Raw genomic sequence first — 24,332 nt, 5'->3', positions numbered from 1 at the left:
ATTGAGTGAAAATGTGCAGGCATTTACTAATGACACAAATATGCATTGTGGTTTCGTTACATAGAACCTTTAATGCAGCAAGCTATCGCAGCAGCCAACTGACACCATTCTATAAATCTCATTAGTCTAGAATGTGTGCCGTGAAATGATGTCGTCGACTTCTCCTCATTGCATTTTAAAATGTATCAGTTAATGAAATGGGGCAGTTCACCCAAGGGCTCTCTTTCACTCTCTAAATCCCTATTCACACTTCTGAAACAGCCATTAAAACAAATGAGGTAGAAGAAGAGAAAGAAAAAAAGGTTAATTATGCAAAGTAGAAGCTGAACTTACTTCTCCTTTTCAGATCTGGGTGAGAATGTCAAAGGCATCCCTGCACTACATGTATTGTGCAATTCTGATTGTGACTTCAAGGTTTTCAAAGCTGTATGTAGATGTGTCTTCATTTTGCTTTTATTTTGGTTGTTTAATACGCAATATTTTGTTATTCTACATTAGCTTATTTACTTGTTTTTATCTTTTTTATTGTTTTATTTTTTATTTATTCAATTTTTTATTTTTTCATTTTTTTATTTTATTTTATTTTATTTTCATTTTTATTTTTATTTTATTTTTATTTTATTTTTTATTTATTTATCTATTTTTATTTTTTTTTATTTATTTATTTATTTTTTTTTTTGGGGGGGGGTCCTGAGGCAATGTCTCATTGAAATAAGTCTCTACTTTATCAGGTATCAATCATTATGTTTATATGCATGCTACTCAGTGATTTCAAATTTGAAACACTGCTGAGGGATTCATACTCATTTGTTGCTTCACAAATAGAGCAAAAGAGTAGAAGTAAAATTACCAACAAACCACCAAATCAAGTCAGTTGAAGCATGGCCCAACCAAAGAGGCTGATGTCCATATTGTATCTTTTTTTCTGAATTTTTGCTTTCTTCTATTGTTACCCTCCATATTCCAGGTAAGATATCATGCATAAAGTGAACTGGAAGGAACCAGGATGGGACATGAACCCATAAGCTACTTCTCACCACACAGCTATAAAACTTTAATTTAACTGAGCTAAAAGGAGTTCAGTGAAACTGAGTAGGTGGAACAAATACCCAATGCATCACTTTGAAATCATTTTGTGACAGCCATACAACAAATATATATATTATATTTAAAAAAAAACATCTTTCACTCTCACTCTCCTTCTCTCAGAAAAAAAAAGAAGAGAGAACAATTCTCTTCAATCTGAATCCTGTATTGATCCTCCTCCTCTATTGACATAACTCATCTTCCCACAGAATGTAAATCTTAAATCCCTCCTCCAATTGATCTGCAGCCGCCCCGTAAGCTACATCCCAGCACATCAGTGGCTGGTTCTAGTCTGCCCCATATCCTTGGCCCATAAAGATGGCTAGTCTAATGGAATAACCACCACCCCTGATGTTTGCACAGCTTATCACTGACAAAACTTCCTCACGTAACAACATTGATTTGTCTCACAAACTGCCAAACTGCTAATCCTTAGGTGGGTAAAAAGTGTGATGTAAGTATTTTGCACTCTTTGTACTTCTTGATAGACAATATAGCATTGGCACAAAATTTCTCTTGCATGGCCACTAATGGCATCTACCTAGATATGACAGAGAAAATGATCTTCAATGATTGCAAAAAATAAACAGAATTCATGGAAATGGAAACATTTTGTAAACAGTCTCTTGTTGTTGTTGTTGCTGCTGCTGCTATTGTTTGGAAAAGGCTTAACAATGTCTCTCCCCTTTTTTCAGTTAAGTGGAAAAAGAATTCCGTATTTTGTAAATTGAAAGAGGCCTTATTTGAAATGGGAATTACTTGTCCCAAGCAATATGATGAAGAAAATGGAAAGTTTGACACAAAATACACACCTAGACCTTCACCAATAAAAAAACCAAACATTTAAAATGTGTTGCAGAAAAAGAAAACACACCACTATGTCTTACGTTTTGCGAGGACCTTTTCATTTTGACAAGTTTAACTATAGCATCTGCCTTAGATATGTACAAGTTTGAATCTCTAAACTTATTTTCACTCATACAGACAAAATATCACAAGTTGAAGACAAAGAGGGGCTGCAGAGACTCCAACCTCTATCACCTTATTACACAAGAGATTCTCCTGCCTGAACCGCCTAGCAAAATGGAGACTGACAGTAAACATGTGCACAACAGCACACATCATATGTGGGATGCATGGCATCCCTTGCGGCCAGGGTCCCAAAGCTCTAAGGCTGTACATACAAGATGCTCTCTGGAGCTATCTTAGCTTCTTTTTGAACACACTCTCTGGAGCTATCTTAGCTTCATTTTTTGAACACGCATATGAAAAAAAAAAAATGAGTTGGATAGGAGGAAGCAAAATTTGAAGTGGGGCAAAAACATTTCCTAAGCGGGAGTCATTCAGCTAGAGCGAGGGAAAATTCAACTCAAGTGGGAGGCTTTGAAAAGGATGGCCCTCAAATGGGCGAGACCTCCTGTGGAAAGCAGAAGAGTTGGAGTCTCTGCTGATGAAAGCATGTTGTTGTGAGCATTTCATCATTGACTGAAAGAAAGCATTAACGCCACAGACCTTGCAATCTGCTAGCACTTTCTTGCACTCAACTAATATCATGTAAAGCAGTACCTGAATCCTTGCCCTGACACATGCTGTAGAACCATCGTTAATAACCTCCAAGAAGTCTATTTTCTCACAAATTTCTTTATTAATAACAGATTGGTTTATTCTTGTGTACATGTACCTCCATTAAAACTTTGATCAATTAGTTCCTCAGAATTCATTGATTAATTACATTTACACACTAAAGAAAAAACAACAACAAATAAACACAGGCCCTACAACTGTTTCATCAATGGAAATCAATGGAGAATAAACAAGCTTTCATTTCTAAAGGTGATATACTTGGGGTGTTTATTCATACATCTGTCCTTTTCAACAAAAATTTCAACATATTGACTTTGGAAGGCACAAGTGGATCAATGTAATGGACCTAGTCATACCTCTCTCCGTCAGCGTGGATCTACTTTGGTCCAACTCTAATATAGTTCCTTGGATTGACAAGCATGCCCAAATTCTGTTGCACCCTTAAACTCATTGAAGGTGAACTGATTTCGCTTTAATAACACACATTTCTCATTTGCCCATGTATACTCTTGACTAGTCCTTAACAGGTTTAACAGTCTCAACTTAAGGATGTCAGAATCAAGGCATTCTCCCTCCCCAGCCCCCACCATCTCAACAGCAGGTTAGTTCATTTCCGTTCACTAGAAATGTATCTTAAATGTCAGCCAACAACATGCTTTCCTTCTGAATAGCCCACTCCCCCCCCCCCCCCCAAGTCATGAAAGTTTTTTGACAACATAAGCACAACCTTAATTGGGGCCAGTATAGTAATGTTTAAAAAAATGTACTTTGTATTTCAGTCCACATAAAACTTTTCAACCGAGAAAAAAGGAAAAGAAAATGCACCGACCTCATCTCCCCTTCCCATTTCAAATTCTTGTCCAGCAGGCAAGAGCACAAACTTTACATTTGGACAGCAATTTCCGCAGTGTAAGTCAAATAATTCCACTGGAATTGACAACTGTCAGTTGAGCAAAATGTCAAAAAGTGACCTTTGGACCCTACTTAAAGGGACTGTACAGTACTGGTTGAGGTGGGGATTCATGTTTTTAACATTCCTAAGTGAGATAATGGGAAACCTTTTATGAAATATGAAAGAGTATGTATTTCTAAGAAGGATTCAACATTTATTTGATGAAAATTGGTTTTCAAATGGCTGAGATATCCCAAAAAGTGATAATGATAAAAGGCGTCAGGCCATGCCTTTTATGAGGATCTCTTTGTTTCACCTTGTTTTTGGATATCTCAGCCATTTCAAAACCGATTTTCATCAAATAAACTTTTGATGCTCCTTAGAATTGCATGCTCTTTGACATCTCATAGAGTGGTTTCTGAATATCTTGCAAAACGTTAAAAGCTAAATCCTCACCTCAACCAGAACTGAACACACCCTTTAAGTTGAAAATTCCTATGTATGGAAATTGCTGTCTTGAGCAAGCATGTCAATACTAGCCCATCAATGTGCTCATAGCAATTATTTGAACATGTCATTAAGGTGACTAAAAAATGACAGTTGAACATGATTAAGTCATGAGGGAGACACAATATGACATTATTCTATTTCAACACCTGATCTGTGCCAGTTGAAGTAAACATTTACCTCTGTGTAATTAGAAATATCATTATGAAAGTAGAAATGCAATTTTGCTCTACCGCAGTCTCTGTTGGTATGCTTATATGCACTACTGATTCACATTCAATACTGTGCTGTGTGTGCTCTACATTATCCCAATACAAGTGCACTTTCTAGGATCCAAACTTAAGAGAATAACCAAGTGCACATCTCACTGTAAAAACAACATTGCCCTTTAAACTGCAATAATCTTGGCATGAAAAGTATACTTCTATTTCTTGTGATAACTGCTTGAAGTTCTTGGATGTACACGTGTAATCCCACTTGCAGCCATGAAAAATATTGACACAAGGAATACGATAGTCAACATAATTATCACAATACAGGAAATAAGTCTGCATTTATATGCAACCAAACTTTGTAAACTGGAATCCATCAAAAGAAAAACATGGGGAAAATTGATGGTGCTTTTAAACCTGCAATTTGCAATCACAGTGACAAGCTCTTGAAAAAAAAAAAAACACTGTATGAACCGGCACATACTCCTATTTTTCATTTCTAATCTGCATAATTATGTTGTCAAAGTAAAATTTTCATCCTACTTAAAAATGCTTGGGCACTAAGAAAATGAGAAACACAATATGTATGACAAGAATATTTTGTGGAAAAAAAAAAATGGAAATATTTTCTACATTACCGTAGTTGTTTTTTTTTTTAATCTTTTCCACTCATGTCTAGCACAGTAAAATAACTCTCTCATTCCCAGTGAACTCTTTTGTCTATCACTTCAAAGCAATAATTTTATCAAATCTTAACCCATTGAGGACAGACTGATTTTGCTACAACATGCATTTCCCATAGACACCTGCCCAAGTATACTCGGGACTCCGTCCTCAACGGGATAGTAGAAGGCAGGATGGTTTCTCTTCCATAAAGGGCTCCATTCAACAACCAGAAAGAGAGGTATCACTGAGATATTGGATCAGCCTCTCTGCTGTTAGCCATGGTAACATTCCCTAACAGTCGGCGACAGAAAGTCATTAAATGCTCCTCTTGGGGCATAGCTTAGGGGTTACCACCTCTCCCTTTCCTCTGTCCTTTTTGCTTTTCCTCATAACAAAATGAAGCAACCACTCTTTTTTTTCTAGACAGGCATCGCATGTAACATACACAAACCTCCGGAATTGTCTTCCTCTTGCAATGAAATTTGATTTTGTTATTACACAAGGAGCTGGAGGGAGAGCATGGCTTACAGTTGCCTGGATTCCATCACTTCTCATGTATCTTCATCAGAAGTGGTTAAGGGATTGAATGGGATGAAAGGATCTGTTGAGGGGAACGGGCACCACTCTCCTTCTTCCCATCACAAGTCTTCGTCCCAACTGGGCGGGAAAATCGACAGAAGGATCGAGTTCCTCCAGCAAAAAACAGGGGCGGCATCTTGTCTGCTGTGTGTCATCGAGGATTTCATGATGACTTTTGACCAAGTCAGTTCATTAATGTAGTTCAGAAATTGCTGCAGCTCATGGCGACAACCCAAATTATATTTTATAAGTTTCTTATCTATAAGAAGAGTAAAAACAAACTGCTTTGATATCTTAAATGTAAAATCAACCAAACTCATGTGAGATGAATACATCAAAACATCATTGAGCTCTTCATGCAGCTTTACAACTTGTCACATTTTGAAGAAATATGAAAATCATTTCTTTTCTAACCGTTCTCAGAAATACATTTCATTCTAATTGAGGCGTATTTGAAGGTCTGAAACCTAATCAGAATCGTGTTTATCACAAATATGTCCTCATCATTGTTTGGTATTTAACCAGTCATAGTCTGAAGGGCTTTCCAGATTTAGCTTCTTGGTTTACATTGTCCTTTCATCTCTGTTAACCCGTTCCGTACTGAATTTTGAAATTCCCATTAACTTAATACACAGGCCACCCGGTTCCCGTATGGAATTGGTTAAGACGTCTGAGGAGTTTTGAGTGAAGTTTTCATCATGCATGTACTTCTGCTGTATAAATGCCTGCATAAATATTGTAGGTACATGTAAGCCTACTCTCTCATGTTAAATTACATCTTTGTGAGCTTTGAGAGCTAATTGGCAGAGAAAGCACCATAGCATCTTACACATTGCCCAAAGTCCTTGGCAAGGAAAGGGATAACAGACTATTAACCCATCGAGGACGAGTCCCGAGTATACTTGGGCAGGTGTCTATGGGAAATGTGCGTTGTAGCAAAATCAAACTGTTCTCAACTGGTTAATGTTTGTGATACAGCAAATTGCATGTAGTGTCATCTGCAGGTACTGAAAAAAACTTGATGTCTGATACATCGTAACTCCGAGTTTGAAACATGACTAGATATAATGCAAGTTAGAACTATGGTTACAAGAAAAGAACTTTTTGACAGTCTGAAGTCCCCCCAGCCTAATGTGCAATCTTGAATTAATGTTTCTAATGCATGCCCTGGGATGCATGTTAGAACTATTAAAGAATCCTGACAGTCTGAAAGTTCTTGCATTCTTGCTTTCAGCACAATCCTGAATATGTCTCCAATGCATGAACTGGAATGAAAGCAATCTTTGCTGAATCCCCCAATGGCATCGTCATATCACGTCCTCATGCCATCAAGTCATAACTCATCAGTGGCAGTCATTATCTGCCTGATATTTTGCTTACAGCCTCTTCTTTGCCCTCTGAAGAATGAAATAGTAAAAATTGTATTGCTATTGCCATCATGCTTTCTGGTGTACACCAGGGAATTAGATGTAGCTGTCATGACTGATATCTTGCTCAAATCAATATGCGTGACTGCAACAGCAGCGGTTACGAAGACAAAATAAAATGAGTTCTGATGTATTTCTACATATATTAGTCTCATAGGTCTGATAGACAATGTTTAAATCCTGCAGCTGAGACACTATTCAAGTGAAAAATCAAATCTTGGTGTCCATTTGCTATATGTGATTTTTAAAGTAGAACTATGCTTCCTATTTTTAAGACATTATGATACTATTGTGATAAAGTTTAATTTGGAAATACTGTCCTTTATACACTGATGAAAATCATGCATACTATTCCAGACCATGTAAGTGTTTTTCATGCATGAACTCCACAGGGTAACTGAACTGCGACTAGCAATGTTACTTTAAATTTATTGCAACAGCACCAAATATGAATTCTTTTCATAATCTCTAAGATTGCCAAGGGAAATTTCTAGCTAGCCATTCGATTGCTCCTTGCACGGTTCTAATTTCTCCAGGGTGGTGTAACGACACGTCGCATGTTGCATGTTTCCCCATCCAGACACTCGGCTCAGCGTGTCTCCAACAAGTCTGCCTCTCTAGTCTCCACTCCAGACTGTATGATGTCTTTAAATACCAATGACATGTACAAGCCAAGATGACACAGCTCAATGAAAGATTGCATTCCAAAGTGAGGGCAAGAGTGTCATGAGACAATTCGGAAGAGACAATGCGGGTAGGGTACTGTTTCTTTAGGCAGATGTAATTTCTAACTGGGGGCTCTAGGTATGCCTAACAAAAGATAATTCATATGCACTAGCTGACACAGCAATGCACCTGACTCATTGCATAACCTATTGAAAGTACTTTTGTTCTTCTTTGAAAACCCCCAGTTATGGTCGCTACTGTACAAGTAAGTTACAGTTCTCTGACGTCAGATTCATCTATAGAATCAAAAAGAGTGGATTACAATATCACTGTAAAACAAGGAATGTTCACGTGCATTTTAATTTCGTGAATTTTGCGAGAGCCAAGATTCACAAAATTAAAATGCACGCAAAAGTTCTTGTCTACACTGTACGGATTGAATGTTAGAGGTAACTTGAGAAAATTTCATGCCGCGAAAAAGACCGTCGGCTCTGATTCACGAAAATTTCATACAGCAAAAATATTGTGTTATACAGTAACAGGTCTTGTCTGCATAATTCATGTCTTCTAAATATTGGAGAGTGATTTTGAATAACATTCCATTTATGATGACATATCATATTCAAGGATTCTGGACTTGCAATGCCTACGGGCAGTGAGAAAATAAATCACTGTTTAATCATTTGAAATTAGATGACTGTGCTGATGTATTGGATGACCAGAAAACAAACAAAGAAAGAAAGAAATGAACAAACAAACAAAACAAACAAACAAGCAAACACCTAGATTCTGCCCCCACCCCTCCCCCCCCCCCCCCCAAAAAAAAAAAAAAAGATTGAGTCACTGACAATCATGACCACATTCTTATCCCTGATATTAGTGATGAGGCCCATAAGCACAGTTTGCTCAAGTGGTCATGTGACGCTGGCTAATCTGTGTGTTATTTTCTCATTTCTTTATCTATCGTCCACTCATAAGGGAAAGACCAATAATTACACACAATAACAACACTTTATCCTTTTCCAGATCAACAACCAAATTCTGATCCTTGACCTATCTACAATATCATACAACTAAATAATAAACAGCACTTTAGCTTCAAAATAACATGTTATTTCAAGAAAAATACAGGAAATAGATTACTTTTATTCCTGACACCACAATCTTGAAAACTTCCGATGCATGTTTGAAGTAAAATGTAGGGCAATCATCCTTCCATATACCTTAAATCAATAGTAGGTCAATAACACAGCTCCTTCTCCTGTGGGGACTCCTGCCTAGATTCAAACAATCAATAGTCTTTATCCCAGGGGCCTACTGGCTCAGGGAGAAATATTTATAATCTGATTTTGAGCCATTTGGTGGTTGTGACATATCTGGTTTGATCCTGAAAAAAAAAGCCTTGTTTGGGTAAACATGAATTGTTTCCTTGTTATCATTTCTTTCTAGATTATCTATTATCTGGCAAGAATACCTGAATGCTAAAAATGGAAAAAAAAAAATTCAACCTGAAGAGTGCATTTCATACTCCTGTTGCATACATACACATGTAAGTAATGATCAATGTGTATTCCAGGAAATATTCTGCTCTATACTGATTGAGCTCAATAAAGTAGCAATGCACTTCTGGAGTTCAATAACTTTTAAATGTCATAATCATTATAATAAATGCCAAGTTATATCACTGACACTACATTTTGTCTGAAAGAGTAGGAGTACAGAACTAGACTACACCATAAATCTGTAAAATCATAGATTTTCTTTTTTCCACTTAGAGTGCAAGTTTTCCAAAACATATGTGTATGAACATTGGTTTGAATAATTCAGAATGATGCAGGAAACACTGGCAGCTTCTAGAAAAACTGTGTGGTAGAGTGGAAATTATAATCATTTAAAAGAACTTTCACAAATCATAAGTGTTTCATTAAAAAAAATACATATTTTTTTGTTTTATTGTTTTCTTTGCCTCATGGAACCTGTAGATCAAGCACCCTTTAATACACATATAGTTTTGCAAACATAGGTATTTGTAAAAATCATTTTCTGTATATTGTCCTTACTTGCAGATTGACCAAACTACAAAGTTATGGCCCAATTTGACATTAAGCTTTAATTTTTTCTTTTCCTTTACTGCCAATAAGCAATGCTGTACACTGGCACTTGTCTGATGTTGTCTGATGGTCCCTGACCAGCAAAAATCACTGTCGGATCAGTATATTTGTCAGGAATAGACCAGTAGAAAATGGAAAAACTAGGTACCTACTGGTCTGACGGACAGGTCAGACCAGCAGAAAAAATGGGTTAGTGTGTGAGGCCCTGCAATAAGAGCATCATTTTTAGTAATGGTATCTGATTGACATTTCTTCAAATCTTACTCTAACATTCATGATACAGTCAATACTCTAGGCAGCACCCTCCTTAATCATACCATCAACATATTATAATAGATCATGCAGCGCGGGCAAATGTGAGATGGAAAAAAAAGTTTGTTCTGCCAACAAATTCTGCAGAATAAACTCCATTATTGTGGCATTACACTGAACTACAGAAGAAGAAAAAACCCTAGCAACCCCCCCCCAAAAAAAAAAAGAACCCTTCATATTCTGTATATGTGTTTGCTGGACATCACATGGACTAGATTCAAAACTGCTACTGTAGGCAATGCAAAATGCATGGCACTTGCTAAAAGGAAACATGCATCACTTTTTGATCTTCTTCACATACTCTTGCAGCGCGACCCGCAATTCCCATTTTGCAGCTCCGTGGCTGCATCACATAACGACATGTCCATACTCAACGCAAACATGATTGAGTGAGAGCAATCATGCCTGTCGGCACTCAAGACGCCATTATCTTGACTACTTCACCGCTGGACCACATAAAATCAAGGACAGGGTAGCCATTATTGAAGAGATTCCCAACATATTGAACTTCTCTTGCTACTTCATCAGGGGTGGGTGAACTTCTGAGAAAGATGCTTAGGTCTTGCAAAACAGAATAATGTGAATTTCACTGACCACTTAAAGGGATCGTACAGTTTTGGTTGAGACCTAATTTCAGGTTTCTAACATTTTTGGTGAGATAATGAAAAACCTCCTATGAAATATGAAAGAGCATGTAATTCTATGAGGAATTCAACGTTTATTTGATGAAAATTGGTTTTGAAATGGCTAAGATATCCAAAAAGGAGCGATTCTAATAAAGTGTGGGACCAACACTTTATTACGATCGCTTTGTTTTACTTTGTTTTTGGATGTTTCAGTCATTCCAAACCCGATTTTCATCAAATAAACTTTGAATTCCTATTTAATTGGTATGCTCTGTACTATATCATAAGTGTTTTCTTTATATCTCGCAAAAAGTTAAAAGCCCAATTCTCATCTCCACCAATACTGTACCATCCCTTTAAGGAGAGTGGCTTGGTGGTTGTACTACCTGATATATATGAGAGGCACTTAGTTCAGTTCCTTAGTACAAAATGAAGTGTGTTTATCCCGTTGAGGATGGGCTTATTTTGCTACAACACGCATTTCCCTCAGACGCCTGCCCGAGTATGCTAGGGACTTGTCCTTAACGGGTTAAGTGGGTATTCCTTAACCTCTACATATTTTTTTTTTCACCACACAGGACATAATATAAAGGTCTCATTTGGGAGCAGGTCATAATCAATACTCACATATGAGTCCAATCCCTATTTTGGGTATTACAAGCATGCAAAATGCAGTGAATAAAACACCTCCTCCTCTCCCCCCCCCCAAAAAAAAAAAAATATATATATATATATATCATTCACTGCTAATAATTCCATGAAAGATAATCACAACTGCAACACTACACAGGGATTATGGCTTACTCTTTGAGACACGCTTTGTAATTAGCTATGGTTGAACAATTCAAAAGGGTGGAAAGAAGGGCTGACGACCTCACAACAAATCCACCCAAACTGTGCCACACATTACAGCAGTTTCTGGTTCATGAGAAGGAAACCTGCATCACCATGATTTCCTTCTCCACATTTATTCTGAAAGTGGCACAAATCACCAAAGAAGACGTCCAATAGTACATGTTGATTGGTATGCCAACCGATACTTTGACGAGGGCTTTCAGGGAGATTAAAGGAAAAGATATTAGAATTCCAAGTTCTAGAATTGGATTATCACTGAGGCAGTTTAAAACAAAATAGAGAAAAAAAATAGGCAAGAGCAGCCAATGAACCCACACGGGACCAGTATAAGTACAGCTCAAATTTCTTGATCATGTAAATGGAGTTCTGCACACATTATATATCTTAATCTTCTCTCCCTACCCCCCCCCCCCCATATCAATACAGGGTGCATTCTTTCTTTGGAGATAGTGATATAACTCTAGCCATGAAACAGCCCTTCTTTTGTACAATAGAAAGATGTCGCTGTGAGATATTGGCAAAATGATACAATTTTGACTCAAATTCCTATTATGTCCCGAGTTTTAATCTTTTATCATCAATTGAATAAATTACTCTGGTAAATGAACAATATTGGACAGAATTTGACCCAAAAATCATGGTGGAAAAATTACAAAGAATGACACATGGAACAATATAGACCAGAGATTGAGAGTGCGGTTAAAAACAAACAAACAAACACACAAACAAACAAACAAACAAACAAACAAACAAAAAATCTTATGATTTTAAATCTTTCCAAAAAAAAACCTGATTCAGTTATAAGACAGAGAGAAACTAAATGATTTTATGAAGAATATAGAATACTGCATCACCAAAACAGAACGGACTTTCCTTTGATCCCTTCCAGCTTTTAGATTTCAACCCTTTGTGGGTTTTGAATGTCGATGGGCACAGAAAACTGCAAAGCTTCATACACGATGTCCAAAGTCCCGGGCATGTGAAGGGTTAAGCAAGTGCCGATCATCTTCCGGCTACTTGCTTCTCTAGCTGTTCAAGGACATTATCGTGAAGAGATCTATCTCAACTGCTTATCCAAAACATTTAATTGCATCTTGCAGCTGGCAAGAAAGAAAAGGAGGATCCTCAGACCTAAAATCCATTCACCCTAAAAGAAATCTAAAGCCGCCTGTGTTCAACAGCAGATAACGAGAGATGTGTATTCAACTGAAGGACACTGACTTTGCAGATGCAACGGCAAATCAAATTAGGAGTCCTTGATGAAAAAAAGAAAAGAAGAAGAAATGAATAGAATGAAAAGAAGTATACGCTGCATTTGAAGAAATAAGGGGACTCGTGCGTAATAATTCACTTTCGCTAAAGGTACTATCTCCCAAAGGAAATATCGTAACAGTACTCTATTCAGGCCGGTGTAATTCCATCAGTACCATCTGTAAAGTAAGTGCAATATGATCTCTCACAGCAAGTATCAGATGCTATATTGGTAGTCAAAAGGAAAAATACTCTTGAGACTTGAAGTAGAATCATACACAGACTGTATACGTATACATATCCCAAGTGTATAGAATTAGACTCAGCACCATATGTTATCCCACTTAAGTTGTAGATATTCTAGTGTAAGAAGGAATTGCAGTGATATGGATTATGAGACAATTTACCGGCAGAATACAACATTTTTATATATATGTACTTGTCAAAACAGAAAGTAACAAATTACCACCTGTCTGATTGTCAAAGATTAAAAATGTTTTCAAAACTGGCAGGATTTTTCTTTTTATTCTTTAAAAGTATGTTGATGCTATTTGGCATCACTTGGCATGTCATCTTTTCATACCTTATTTGAGACCTATTGGATTAGATTGCAGCTTCAAAGAGAATTTTCTCAAAGGGGGCTGGTCTGGTGGGTAACTTTACTACAATTATCACGGTAGGTTGTTCTAAGGAAAGTGGGGGGGGGGGGGCAGTTACACATTACTTGAAAACTTTAATATCTGGAAAATTGGGTAATAACTGGAGTCAGAAAATCTGTGTTCGGTGACTTCATCGGGTTTGTGATAATTAGGCCTACATGCATACATACAAAATTTGCATAAGTGTATGTAAGACTTATTATCACATAAACAACTGTATGTGAGATGTGAACACACACATATAAATGCATATGAATAAATGTGCACACACACACAACTGAGATTTTTTTTAATAGTAATAAACAGGTACAATTATGACATATGTCATCTTACAGGGAAAATTTATGACATCTTAAATAAAAAAAAAGAAGAAAATGATGTAACTTAGAAAAGCTCTTAAGATGGAAGCAATACAATAATATCAGACTTGCCTTTCCACCCATGACTAATGGACCAGAAGTGAATTAGTCATGATGGACAATGACTAACAATATAAGACCTCTACCAAACTGGTCTGAAAGTTGAGTTAGCAATCGACAGTGGGCACTCAAGCTTGGCAAGCTCATTACCGTATGAGATCAAATGTTGCAGTTTATACTTGCAGCACAGTGATCACACAGCGGGATCTCATCCCTCTAGCAGCAGACTATGGAAACACACCATGTTTTATAATACACCTACAATGTGTACTTTCCACAGTGTGTCTCATAGGGTGCATTCATAAATTTGGTATGTTCACATCTCAATAAGATGACCATATGTGACCGTGCATCACAAAACGAACAAAAAGTCGCACACACTGATTTTGTGTGAGGACTGAAAATAGGTGAAATGGGTCAACCTAACCGATCTTGACTTCTTCATATTTTCAGAATGAGCAAGTCCTCTTCTACATTTTGCTAAAATTTGGGATCATAAAACGGGCAGGGAAGTGTGTTTTTTAGCAGTTTATCTTGAACATTTTTTGGTAGAATAGTGTGATTAGGTGTGTTTTTAGAGTCCCCTCTTCATTTCTTAAAAACCTTGTACACACTCTTCACTTTCAACTCTAATAACTTTTGAAAGGATGATGCTACTGCTTTGAAAGTTAGCATCAATTATGAAAAACATGCGTTAATTAGGCATGCTCAATTTCAGTTTAATCTGATAATCCCTACATTGTTGTTACTCTGGTGGTTTATATCCTGTTTTTTGTCCCATTCGTTGAACAGCCAGCGTGGCTTGGTAAAGATTTAGCGCATGAATAGACACTGCACTTCAGAGCCTCTTTTCTCAGTTCACACTTTTCCTGAGTGTGTGTTTTCTTTCCAATATTTAGATAGGTTAGGAGAGTCCATTTGATTTGAGTTATACATCATTTTAAAGCTTAAAGTCTGCTCTTGTAGATTATTCTCTTAACTAAAATTTCATGTCTGCCGACTTTCTGTGCGTTTTGTGATGCAGAGTCACATATTGCAAACCACCACTTTTATAGCTACCGGTATACACTTTACCACATTGTGTGTGATTATTCAAGTTTGGAATTTGGTATGTTCAGATCTCAGAAAGATGATCCCTGTAAGTTCAAAATACACCTTATACACATATCACAATTGTATCAAACAGTAATATGTTTAACAGTGTGGTGTGTTCACATGTCAGAAACATGACCATCTCAAAGACCACCTCAACATGATACACTATACCATGTTTATTCTGGAATGTAGTGTGCTCACATTTCAAAAAGAGGACTACATTTAATAGAGAATATACAAAAAGAATATTCTTATCACAGTGGATCAAATGCATATTCCAACATGTAGTGTCTTCACATCTTAAAAGATGACCGCATTCATGAAAAACCACTGAGATGCACTCAAGTATAGTCTCAACTATCCATCAAAGTGGAAATACTTCCTTTATAAAAATAAGCAGTGTAAGCACATCCAATATCTGTTATCTAGCCTGGAGAGGTACTGTATACGCCATATATTTTGCAAGTCTACATTTTCGCGAATCGGAAATTCCCGACAATTTCGCGAGTGGATAAATTTGCGATCTGTGAGTCCTGTTCTGAACGGGGAAATGTACACACGTATACGTCACATTCACATTGGGATCAGAGTCAATATTTTCGCGTGCCTTTAATTTCGCGAATACCACATGACTTGCAAAATTAGCGAAAATAAAAACCTCGTGAAATATTCGGCGTATACAGTACACTGTATTGTGCAGAATAGTCAAGCATACACCCTACATGCTCTATCATTCTTATTTGCTGACATACATGCTTGGATGTGTAGACAAGGTGAAAACAGCTCTTAAATTGCTTACAATATAGAATTGCAAGGTCCTTCCATTATGTAAATAATTCAGAATCAAAGACTCACAATAAAATGTTGTGTCATGAAACTTTTATCAAGTGGAAGATTTACCTCAGGTGGGCAATATGTTAAACATATTTTCCTTCTTTTATTTTACTTTTTTTTGTTCCCACTTATAGTACTTACTTACAATGGGATATTTCAAAGAGTACAATGATACACTCCTTTTCTACACATGTTGCTCAAGTAAAGCACTGAGTCTTTAGAGATAATGGACTACTGCTCAGCTCTATCTCTCTCTCTCTCCAAAGTGCCAACAGGGTGCAAAAAGTGACACACTTGTATAGTGCTACAAAGAGACAACTCTGTTTCTATCGATTATTCCTATGCAGTCAATGCGGTGTCTTTGGAATCAATACATGTCAGGCCTCGCATGTCAACCATCCAGGGTTCAGGTAATTCCAGACACTTGACATTTGAGACCATCCAGGGTTAGAAATGTTCTAGCATTCTTATTCACAGTGTCTCAACAGGCTTGGTGTCACTTTTCATTGTCACATTATTCAGTCCACAACTGTCACAGAGGAACACTCTGCTATGCAGCAAAGCAGTGGATGGCAAAAAGTCATATATGTAACATTCCTTTGGAAAAGGAAATAAACATCAGAGAAGGGGGAAGGGCAAGAATCAATGGTACCACTCCTGGGTATTCACAATGTTGCACAACATGCACTCAGCTTTTACTTGTGGATGTTGTCCCTTTGTAAATACCCTCAAGTACCACTGCATCTCCACTCATGACCAACATTTTTCAGCATGTGAATTATCTTTTTTTTTTAATAATACCATGCATTCTTCATTCAGATGATGACAAACAGGACCATACCCCTTGCATTGCCTGCATAGTAGTTGGTATGTAAAAATAAACCTTAAACAGACCTCTATAATATGGAGATATTGATGGAACTGATAATGTTGATGGAAACTGATTTATGCAGTATGAAATGAATGTACAAGGAAATGAAGACTCACTGGCATATGCTTACCATGTATCCACATGAGTGACAAATAGGAAGAGGACATTGTAAAAGTACTTTAAAACCAAAGAACAGAACAAACTGGATTAGATATCAATGTGGAATATTTCACAATGAAATGTTCTAGGTGGTATGGCCACAACAGTAGTCTTCTGAAATGTTTCTTTTGTACCTTTAAAGATGACTGTTAGATTGCTGAATGGATGCAAAAAGAACTGTTGACTCTAAAACGTGGTAGCTAAACCATCTCTAAAGGTGTGTCATGATTAATCACAACTTTAATGCTTGATGACATAGCAATGACCATATTCCTCTGTAAAACAATACTGAATGGGATAAGACATTCCCATTTGGGTTTGTTCTAACATAATAAAGATCTCTGAACTGCATTTATGCTAATATTGGAGGGGGCCCTACCACTAGATTTGAAGGATGAGTTTATCCTATTGACTCATAGCCTAAAGACAATCTCTCTTCATTATTGACATACCGTAGTCTTATCTTCACACAAATAGAGAGATCATGGGGGGGGGGGGGGGTCTTGAATACATAATCCCCTTGACTCCCATACCCTCCCCCTCCCTTCCCCCCAACACTTCCCTCAGCCTCAGCCAAGAGCAAAATTTATTTGGCATACACGGCCCTGCAAAAGCATGCCGAATATCTGCCTGTGCACTTTGTCTAAGATTGATGTGTTTGACCACGTACTCGTAAATGACAACAAACGACTGGTCGCCTGTCCAGAAGGAGAGCAATAACGATCACAGATCGAGCGGTATATGAGTGTTCACAATTGCAATCTTACTTGCTGGGAAATCATAGCACCAGAAATACATTGCATTTGTCCAAGATTTATGAGGCCCCTGGCGCATCATATGGAATGCATGGATTTGAAAGCCCTATAACTGAAATCTTGACATTGCACAGATCAAGCTTCCTCGCTACATGAAAAACTAATGAGAAAATTGGTGAAGACACATGCTCCCACAAATAGAATAATTGTTCAGATGTTGAAGTACAATGATTTAAGAGGTAAAATCCTGTGTAAGTAAGTAATCAATTCAGGGAAATATATTCATGATTTACACACAACCTAAGATAAACATATGATAAAGAAAACTAAAAAAGAAATGCATCTAGAATGCTACATTATAATACAAAAGTAATTTATATAGTTATGGCATGCTGTATTCTTTATCTTTACCACTTTACCAATCTGTTATTTCACTGAAAAAGTTTGCCTTTTAACAAGGATTTTGGAGGCTTTGAGTGTCAGACTGAGGGGTTTTTTTTTTTTTGTTTTAGCTGAAAGTGATAGCTTAGCATTCAATTATTTTCATTCCATATGTACCTCCATCATTACGATATCTTGATATCTTGATATTCAATACCATGTTAGAATTTCATAAATATTGTACCGAATGAAAATGCCCAAAATGCAAGAAATTTTGAGAAAGGTACTGGTGATGAAAGAGGCTATTTGCACCACACTTAAACACATTTAATACACTGAATTGAAGGACACATGCTCCCACAAACCTGATTACAAGTTTTAAAGAATTTGTAACTTTCATAAACAATAAATACTTTAAAGATCTTTATTTTTATTTCAGATGGCAAATACTGCACCTCTTTTGTTGCATACTCACTCTATGCCGAGGATTGCAAAGACTTTTCACTTTAATCAAAACTTCATAAAGAACTATTTTTGGGAAAGACTGATTTTGTATAGAGTTTCACTGTTGAAGCTTATGCATTACATACATCAAGATTATTTTCAGAGCACTGACCAATTGGACCAGGTAGGTGTAGGTGTAGGTGTGTGTGTGTGGGGGGTGGGGGGGGGGGGTCGGGACAAACAACATTGAATAGTCTCTTTCCTTCTAGCATCTCAGCTGAAACAGAATGTAACATGAACATCACAAATTTGTTCAGGTTTATTTCTTTCATTCATCTTTAGCATGCACTGATAACACGATACTCCTTCCAGTGTTGAGTGACATGAAATTCATCCAATTCCCAACATCAGGTAATTGTATGTATTTCTCACCTGCTCTACACCCCTGGAGGCACCACTGGGCTTGTCTTGCATCTAACTTCATTAAAGAAAAAGGCGATCACACCTTATCTAAAAAGCAATGTGCTTCTTTCAATCTTTCAATGAGATTAATGAGATTTAAAAAAATTTCATCTTACCAGTCGATTCCTCCAGAGACTGGTGATGAAGGAGATGAACTGCAGGCACAAAAAAACATATCACAGAAGTGTTGACAAAATTAATTGCATACAATTAAAGGCATAATCTACCCTTTGCAATGATATGTGACCGTGCACCTCAAAACGAACATAAAGTCGCACACACTGATTTTGCGTGAGGACTGAAAATAAGTGAAATGGGTCAACCTAGCCGAACTTGACTTTTTCATATTTTCTGAAAGAACGGGTCTTCTTTTACATCATGCTAAAATTTGGTATCACAAAACGGGCAGGAAAGTGTGTTTTTTAGCAGTTTATCTCGAACATTTTTGGTAGAATAGTGTGATTAGGTGTGTCTTTAGAATCCCTTTTTCATTTCTGAAAAACCTTGTCCACACTCTTCACTTTCAACTCTAATAACTTTCAAAAGGATAGTGCTACTGCTTTGAAAGTTGACATTAATTATGGACAGAATGTGTTGATGAGGCATGCTTAATTTCAGTTTAATCTCATAATCCCTTCATAGTTGTTACTCTGGTGGTTTACTTCCTGTTTTTTTCCCATTCATCGCACAGCCAACACGGTTTGGTAAAGATTAAGCGCTTGAATAGACACTGTACTTCAGAGCCTCTTTTCTCAGTTCACACTTTTCCTGAGTTTGTGCTTTCTTTCCCATATTTAAATAGGTTAGGAGAGTCCATATGATTTGAGTTATACATCATTTTAAAGCTTAGAGTCTGCTCTTTCAAAATATGGTCTTAACTAAAAATTCATATCTGGCGACTTTTTGTTTGTTTTGAGGTGCAGGGTCGCATATAAAAACCCCAGCAATAGTGCTTCAAGATAGTTCTGAAATATCAGTTGGGGATTAAAAAAACCCAAAAAAAAACGAAGAGATAAAAAATGAATCAGCATAATCAATGTTAAGTATTGTTAAATATACAAAATGTGAACAATAGTGATAATACAAAATTGTCCACACTAAAACATCTACAGTTACGGTTTATTGAGGAAAATAGTGATATCTCCTTATGTTTCAGGTTTTATTGCAAATTTCTTAGACGGTAGGATGTTTTGTGATACAACTGACCTATACATAAGCATCAAATGTGGTATCTTTAAACATTTTTTTTTAAATCACTGCTACCAATGGTAAACAGGACCTTTAGTTTCATGTAGAAATTTCAAATAGAAATTCTGATGTATGAAGCTTGAAGAAGTTGCAAGGGTCTGAAGAGTAGCAATGTTTGAAGGTGTGACACTGTGATGGAAACATCTATCTGAATTAATGACACTAAAATGGACTTTGACAACAACCATTACTCACCACGTGTCATCTGATGTCTGGTTTGGTTGAATGCGAGGAGTGCAGCCAAAGCTGTAAAAGTAGCAAGAAATGTGGAAAAAAATATCAGAATCTCAAATTATTACATGCTTTTGATGTGATCTGTTAATATTTGTACTCTCCAGTCTTAGAAATAACCACTTATAAATGCTTCTGCAGTCATGCCACACATTTGATTAACCCTTCAGCAACCGAAGATTCAGTACATAATGGCCTATTGTTCCCTAGAATGTAGAACAATATTACTCTTATTTTGACAACTTCCTACATTATGCAAGATACACTAGATTGCTGGATGTTTATTATTGTCTATTATAAGTTATGTTTATTTGAAAGCATATTAAGAATTTACCAAGAGACCTGGGTATCACAGAAAAATTCTGACATGTTTTGGTTGACCTTTGACTTCTCTCAAATTACGTAATTATATATTATATATGCAAACAATAAATACAGTACAGCATAAAAGTATCAAAAAATGGACAGGCGTTTTAGAGCGTTTTAGGGAGTAATCTGATAGGTGGTTTCGGATGGTTCAGTTGCCAATGGGTTAACTCATATCTGATCCAATGAACTTTGGATTGTTCCTCTGAACACTGCTGCATTCTGTTTTTCTCTCTCAAGCTCTCTAATATATGGCTATAACAGAAGAAGAAGACATGGTAACTAGGCATGGTTTCTGTGGCAGAGGATTTGCACCAGTAACTGATGACATGCATCATCTGTTTGTATAAATGAGCAGATCAACACTACAGGCATCCTATTAATCCAGCCATGGCACCTGTGGCAACTGTTTTTCATCAAAAAAAAAGAAAAGCAGAAGAAAAACAAAATCGAGAACAATCCCCACCTGGGATCTTTACTGGCTCTTGAATTGGGAAAAAAATACATACACCTACATCTTTTTCACTATATAATATACTATACATACATAGATACATACATACAGAGATAGGGAATGTTGATTGTGCAAATCTTATGGTATGCTGTCTAAAGGACTAAAGTTGCATGCTATATTTCGGCACTTTCTAACATTTTTCATATCTGATGAATATTATGAAGAAAACCAAAACATTTAAACTTGCCTACAAAGTCTACCTACATGAGCCTGAAATGAAGAAAACATCAGCAGGTAAATTGGCCACAAATGTGATCAAATCCTTTGATATTGGGACCCTAAACAATGGGGAAAAAGAAAATGACCTTTGCAAGCGTGCGGTCTCTTTGGTCAGAGAGATATAAAATGTCTGAGGAGGAATGACATTTTTCTGGTCTTTACTAAGTGAGATTGAAAGAGACTTTATTGCATTTTTCTGGGTTGTGTCTTGTATTTTCTTTAAACCAAATTATGCCACCAGGTCAAGGTTTATTGTCGTATGCTTTTAAAGCAAGTTTTACTTTTTTCCTCTTTGTGCTCTGTAAAAGATGGATTGTCGGAACCACTAAAATATATATATATTTTTATTATCATTATTGCCTTAGACTGCTCCTCCATGGAATTCTGCTCCATCTCGTTTCCACCGCATCTCACCACGTAAGATTCATTGCTAGAGATGATCACCATGACGATGAAACCAACTCAGCTGAAGCTATTGGGCTGTTTTACCAATCCTCTCACAACAGCAAAATAATACCATCTTCTATGCGTTCCGACACTTATGAAGTGCGCGTGCAGATACAGAGAGTGCAACTTTAAAAATTGTTTAAACAGCAGAAGTCTCATTTGTCAACCAACTTAAATGATATTTTTTTTTTTCCCACAGGGCAAAGAATATGGGAGTGCACATTATTTGATTTGTGTATCTTAAAATTGGAAAATTAATGATTCATGTTATTAGCGACATAAAAAAAAAAATTAATAGCACTTCAGTCCCATCTTTTTCAATTTTGTAATTATGTTCATTTTTCATAACATTTTGGCTCAATTTCATGTACACGACTCATTAAAACAGGTAATGTGCCTCTTTATCATTCATCATTTGACAGCAATAATGATAGGCAGTGCAGAAAGAGAGAGAAAGAGAGAAAGAACGGGGATTATGGGTTAGATCGGTAAGCTGGCGATGATTATTGTTCCTTACAGAGGATTACAGGAGAAGCCAGAAAGAGAGAGAAAGAGAAGTTGAGATTCAGAAGAGAAAGAGACAGATGGAGAGAGAGAGAATGTGTTCCTCTGTATGTGTATGTGTATGTGTGTGTGTGTGTGTGTGTGTGTGTGTGATAAAAAAAACAAACAAAACAAAACCAAACAAAGAAAGACAAAAACTGAGAAAGACGGGAGGATGGGATGGATGGAAGTAGAAGGGAAAAATAGGGCAGGAAAGAGAATATGACGGCTTTCATACTCCTTCTCCCATGAGAACGGCCGCCCAATTTTGCAATTTCCAGCTACGAGCGGAATCAATTTGCATTGTGCAATCTGATCGCATCCTGTTTTCTTCTACGGAACACGCGCCCCATCTGCTATTCCACCATCCTAGCTCGCAATAGCCCTCAAATCCTCCCAGTGGAACGAAAACGTTCTCGAAATCTGTTGACATCTTCCTCCACAGCACCAACGGTGGTGAGGTTGAATGCAGCGTGTCTCTGAGACATTTTCAAGGATTGTTGGGGGAGGGGAGATATTTCAGTTGAATAACTTTAATTTTGACTCATCAAATTGGCACCACTATCTTGAGACAGATGCAGTCTTGGCCTATCCTACATGTATGTCATGATCATTGTTGAACTCTTGATGAACATAACTGACATATTGAGAATGTGGTCATGAAAATCTAAAGCCAAACATGTAACAAGAGATCAACCTTTCACCATGTTTCATACTTCTGTGTAGCTAGAGGCATTCTAAAAAGGGTATACATGTGGATTGTGTAAATGCATCAGTATTAGTAGAACACATCAGTGAAAGTTTGGGAAAAATTTGACAATCCGTTTTAAAGTTATGTCTTTTTAAAGTATCTGCACAGTCACTGCTGTGTGAGAAGACTACAGTGTATGGTGTCATATAATAAAATGCATAGAACAATATACAGAAAATATAAATACAGAGGCAAACTAAGAGTTCTTTTATCATGCGAGAAAAGTGAAAATATACACCCTTGTCTTTTTACCCTTAACCAATTTTATCCACTTTTTTTTTTTAGGATGAGAGGATTTTGCTTTGACATGCATTTCCCATTTTGGGACTAGTCTTAAAAGGGTTTAAAGGGGTAGAGGCACTCTAAAAAAGGCACATAAAAATGTGAGATCTCACCACAGAGCTTTCTGTGATGATGATGTGACAACTAATTACAGTGAGGCTGTGGAAGGGTCTATATTTCTGAATAATTACTTCAGATCAAATATCTTCTTTGGTTTCAATGTTCTATAATTCACAGCACAGATGAAAGTTGACATCGTGTATTGAATAAGCCTTACTTGTGAATTTGAATTTGACCAATTCTTTATTCATTGCACTTTTTAATTGCAGAACCGAACAAAGAAAGACAAGAAAATGCAAGAGGTATTTTCATCAAGGGCTTAGAATTGACTTGGCAAAAGCTTTTCAGCCTCATTTACTGTGTAGTAATACCAAGTGATAAATATGTTTGCAAATGCATAATTACGAGTACTATCCAATAGCAGGTAAGCCGTGCTTGTTTCACAAACAGAAGTAGACAGCTCTGAGATCATCACATTCATCAAACTGCATGCATGTGCTTCTATTGGGTTAACCACAGTACTCAAGTAGGGAAATTTTCAAATGGAGAGGCTTTCCTCGTTACAACAGGAAACCTGCCATCGTGGACGACATCTAACCATCCTCTTTTCTGACCCAAATTAGGCATGACAAGTCCATGGCCACTCATGCATCTTGAAATTGTACTAAATTATCTTTTGAGGCACTCTAGAGGAGGCTTGCAAGCCCAAAAGTGGGGGGAGGGGGAGGTATTTTGAATGGGAGATGACTTGGTAAATATTCAGGCACAAAATACTAGCAGTTATCAAAGCCAGCTTGCGCATGATGTGTATAGTACAT

The 24,332-nt window shown here is 36.9% G+C and overlaps 1 protein-coding gene across 1 annotated transcript in view; it reads right to left on the bottom strand.

Moving 5' to 3' along the window:
• The window catches only part of LOC139712133 (potassium channel subfamily T member 2-like), a 276,426-nt gene that overhangs the window by 30,863 nt on the left and 221,231 nt on the right, over nt 1-24,332 (bottom strand). The window contains exons 4-5 of the mRNA XM_071623967.1: nt 20,297-20,347; nt 18,970-19,008 (exon numbers count right to left, since the gene is read on the bottom strand). Of these exons, the coding sequence (XP_071480068.1) occupies nt 18,970-19,008; nt 20,297-20,347 (90 nt within the window). The remainder of the gene's footprint in view (nt 1-18,969; nt 19,009-20,296; nt 20,348-24,332) is intronic.

The sequence above is a fragment of the Diadema antillarum genome, unplaced genomic scaffold (genome assembly GCF_040938485.1).
Source record: "Diadema antillarum isolate AM-2024a unplaced genomic scaffold, OU_Dant_1.0 seq00001761_RagTag, whole genome shotgun sequence".
In the NCBI taxonomy this organism is placed as follows: Eukaryota; Metazoa; Echinodermata; class Echinoidea; order Diadematoida; family Diadematidae; genus Diadema; species Diadema antillarum.
This window is presented reverse-complemented; position numbering and strand designations above follow the sequence as displayed.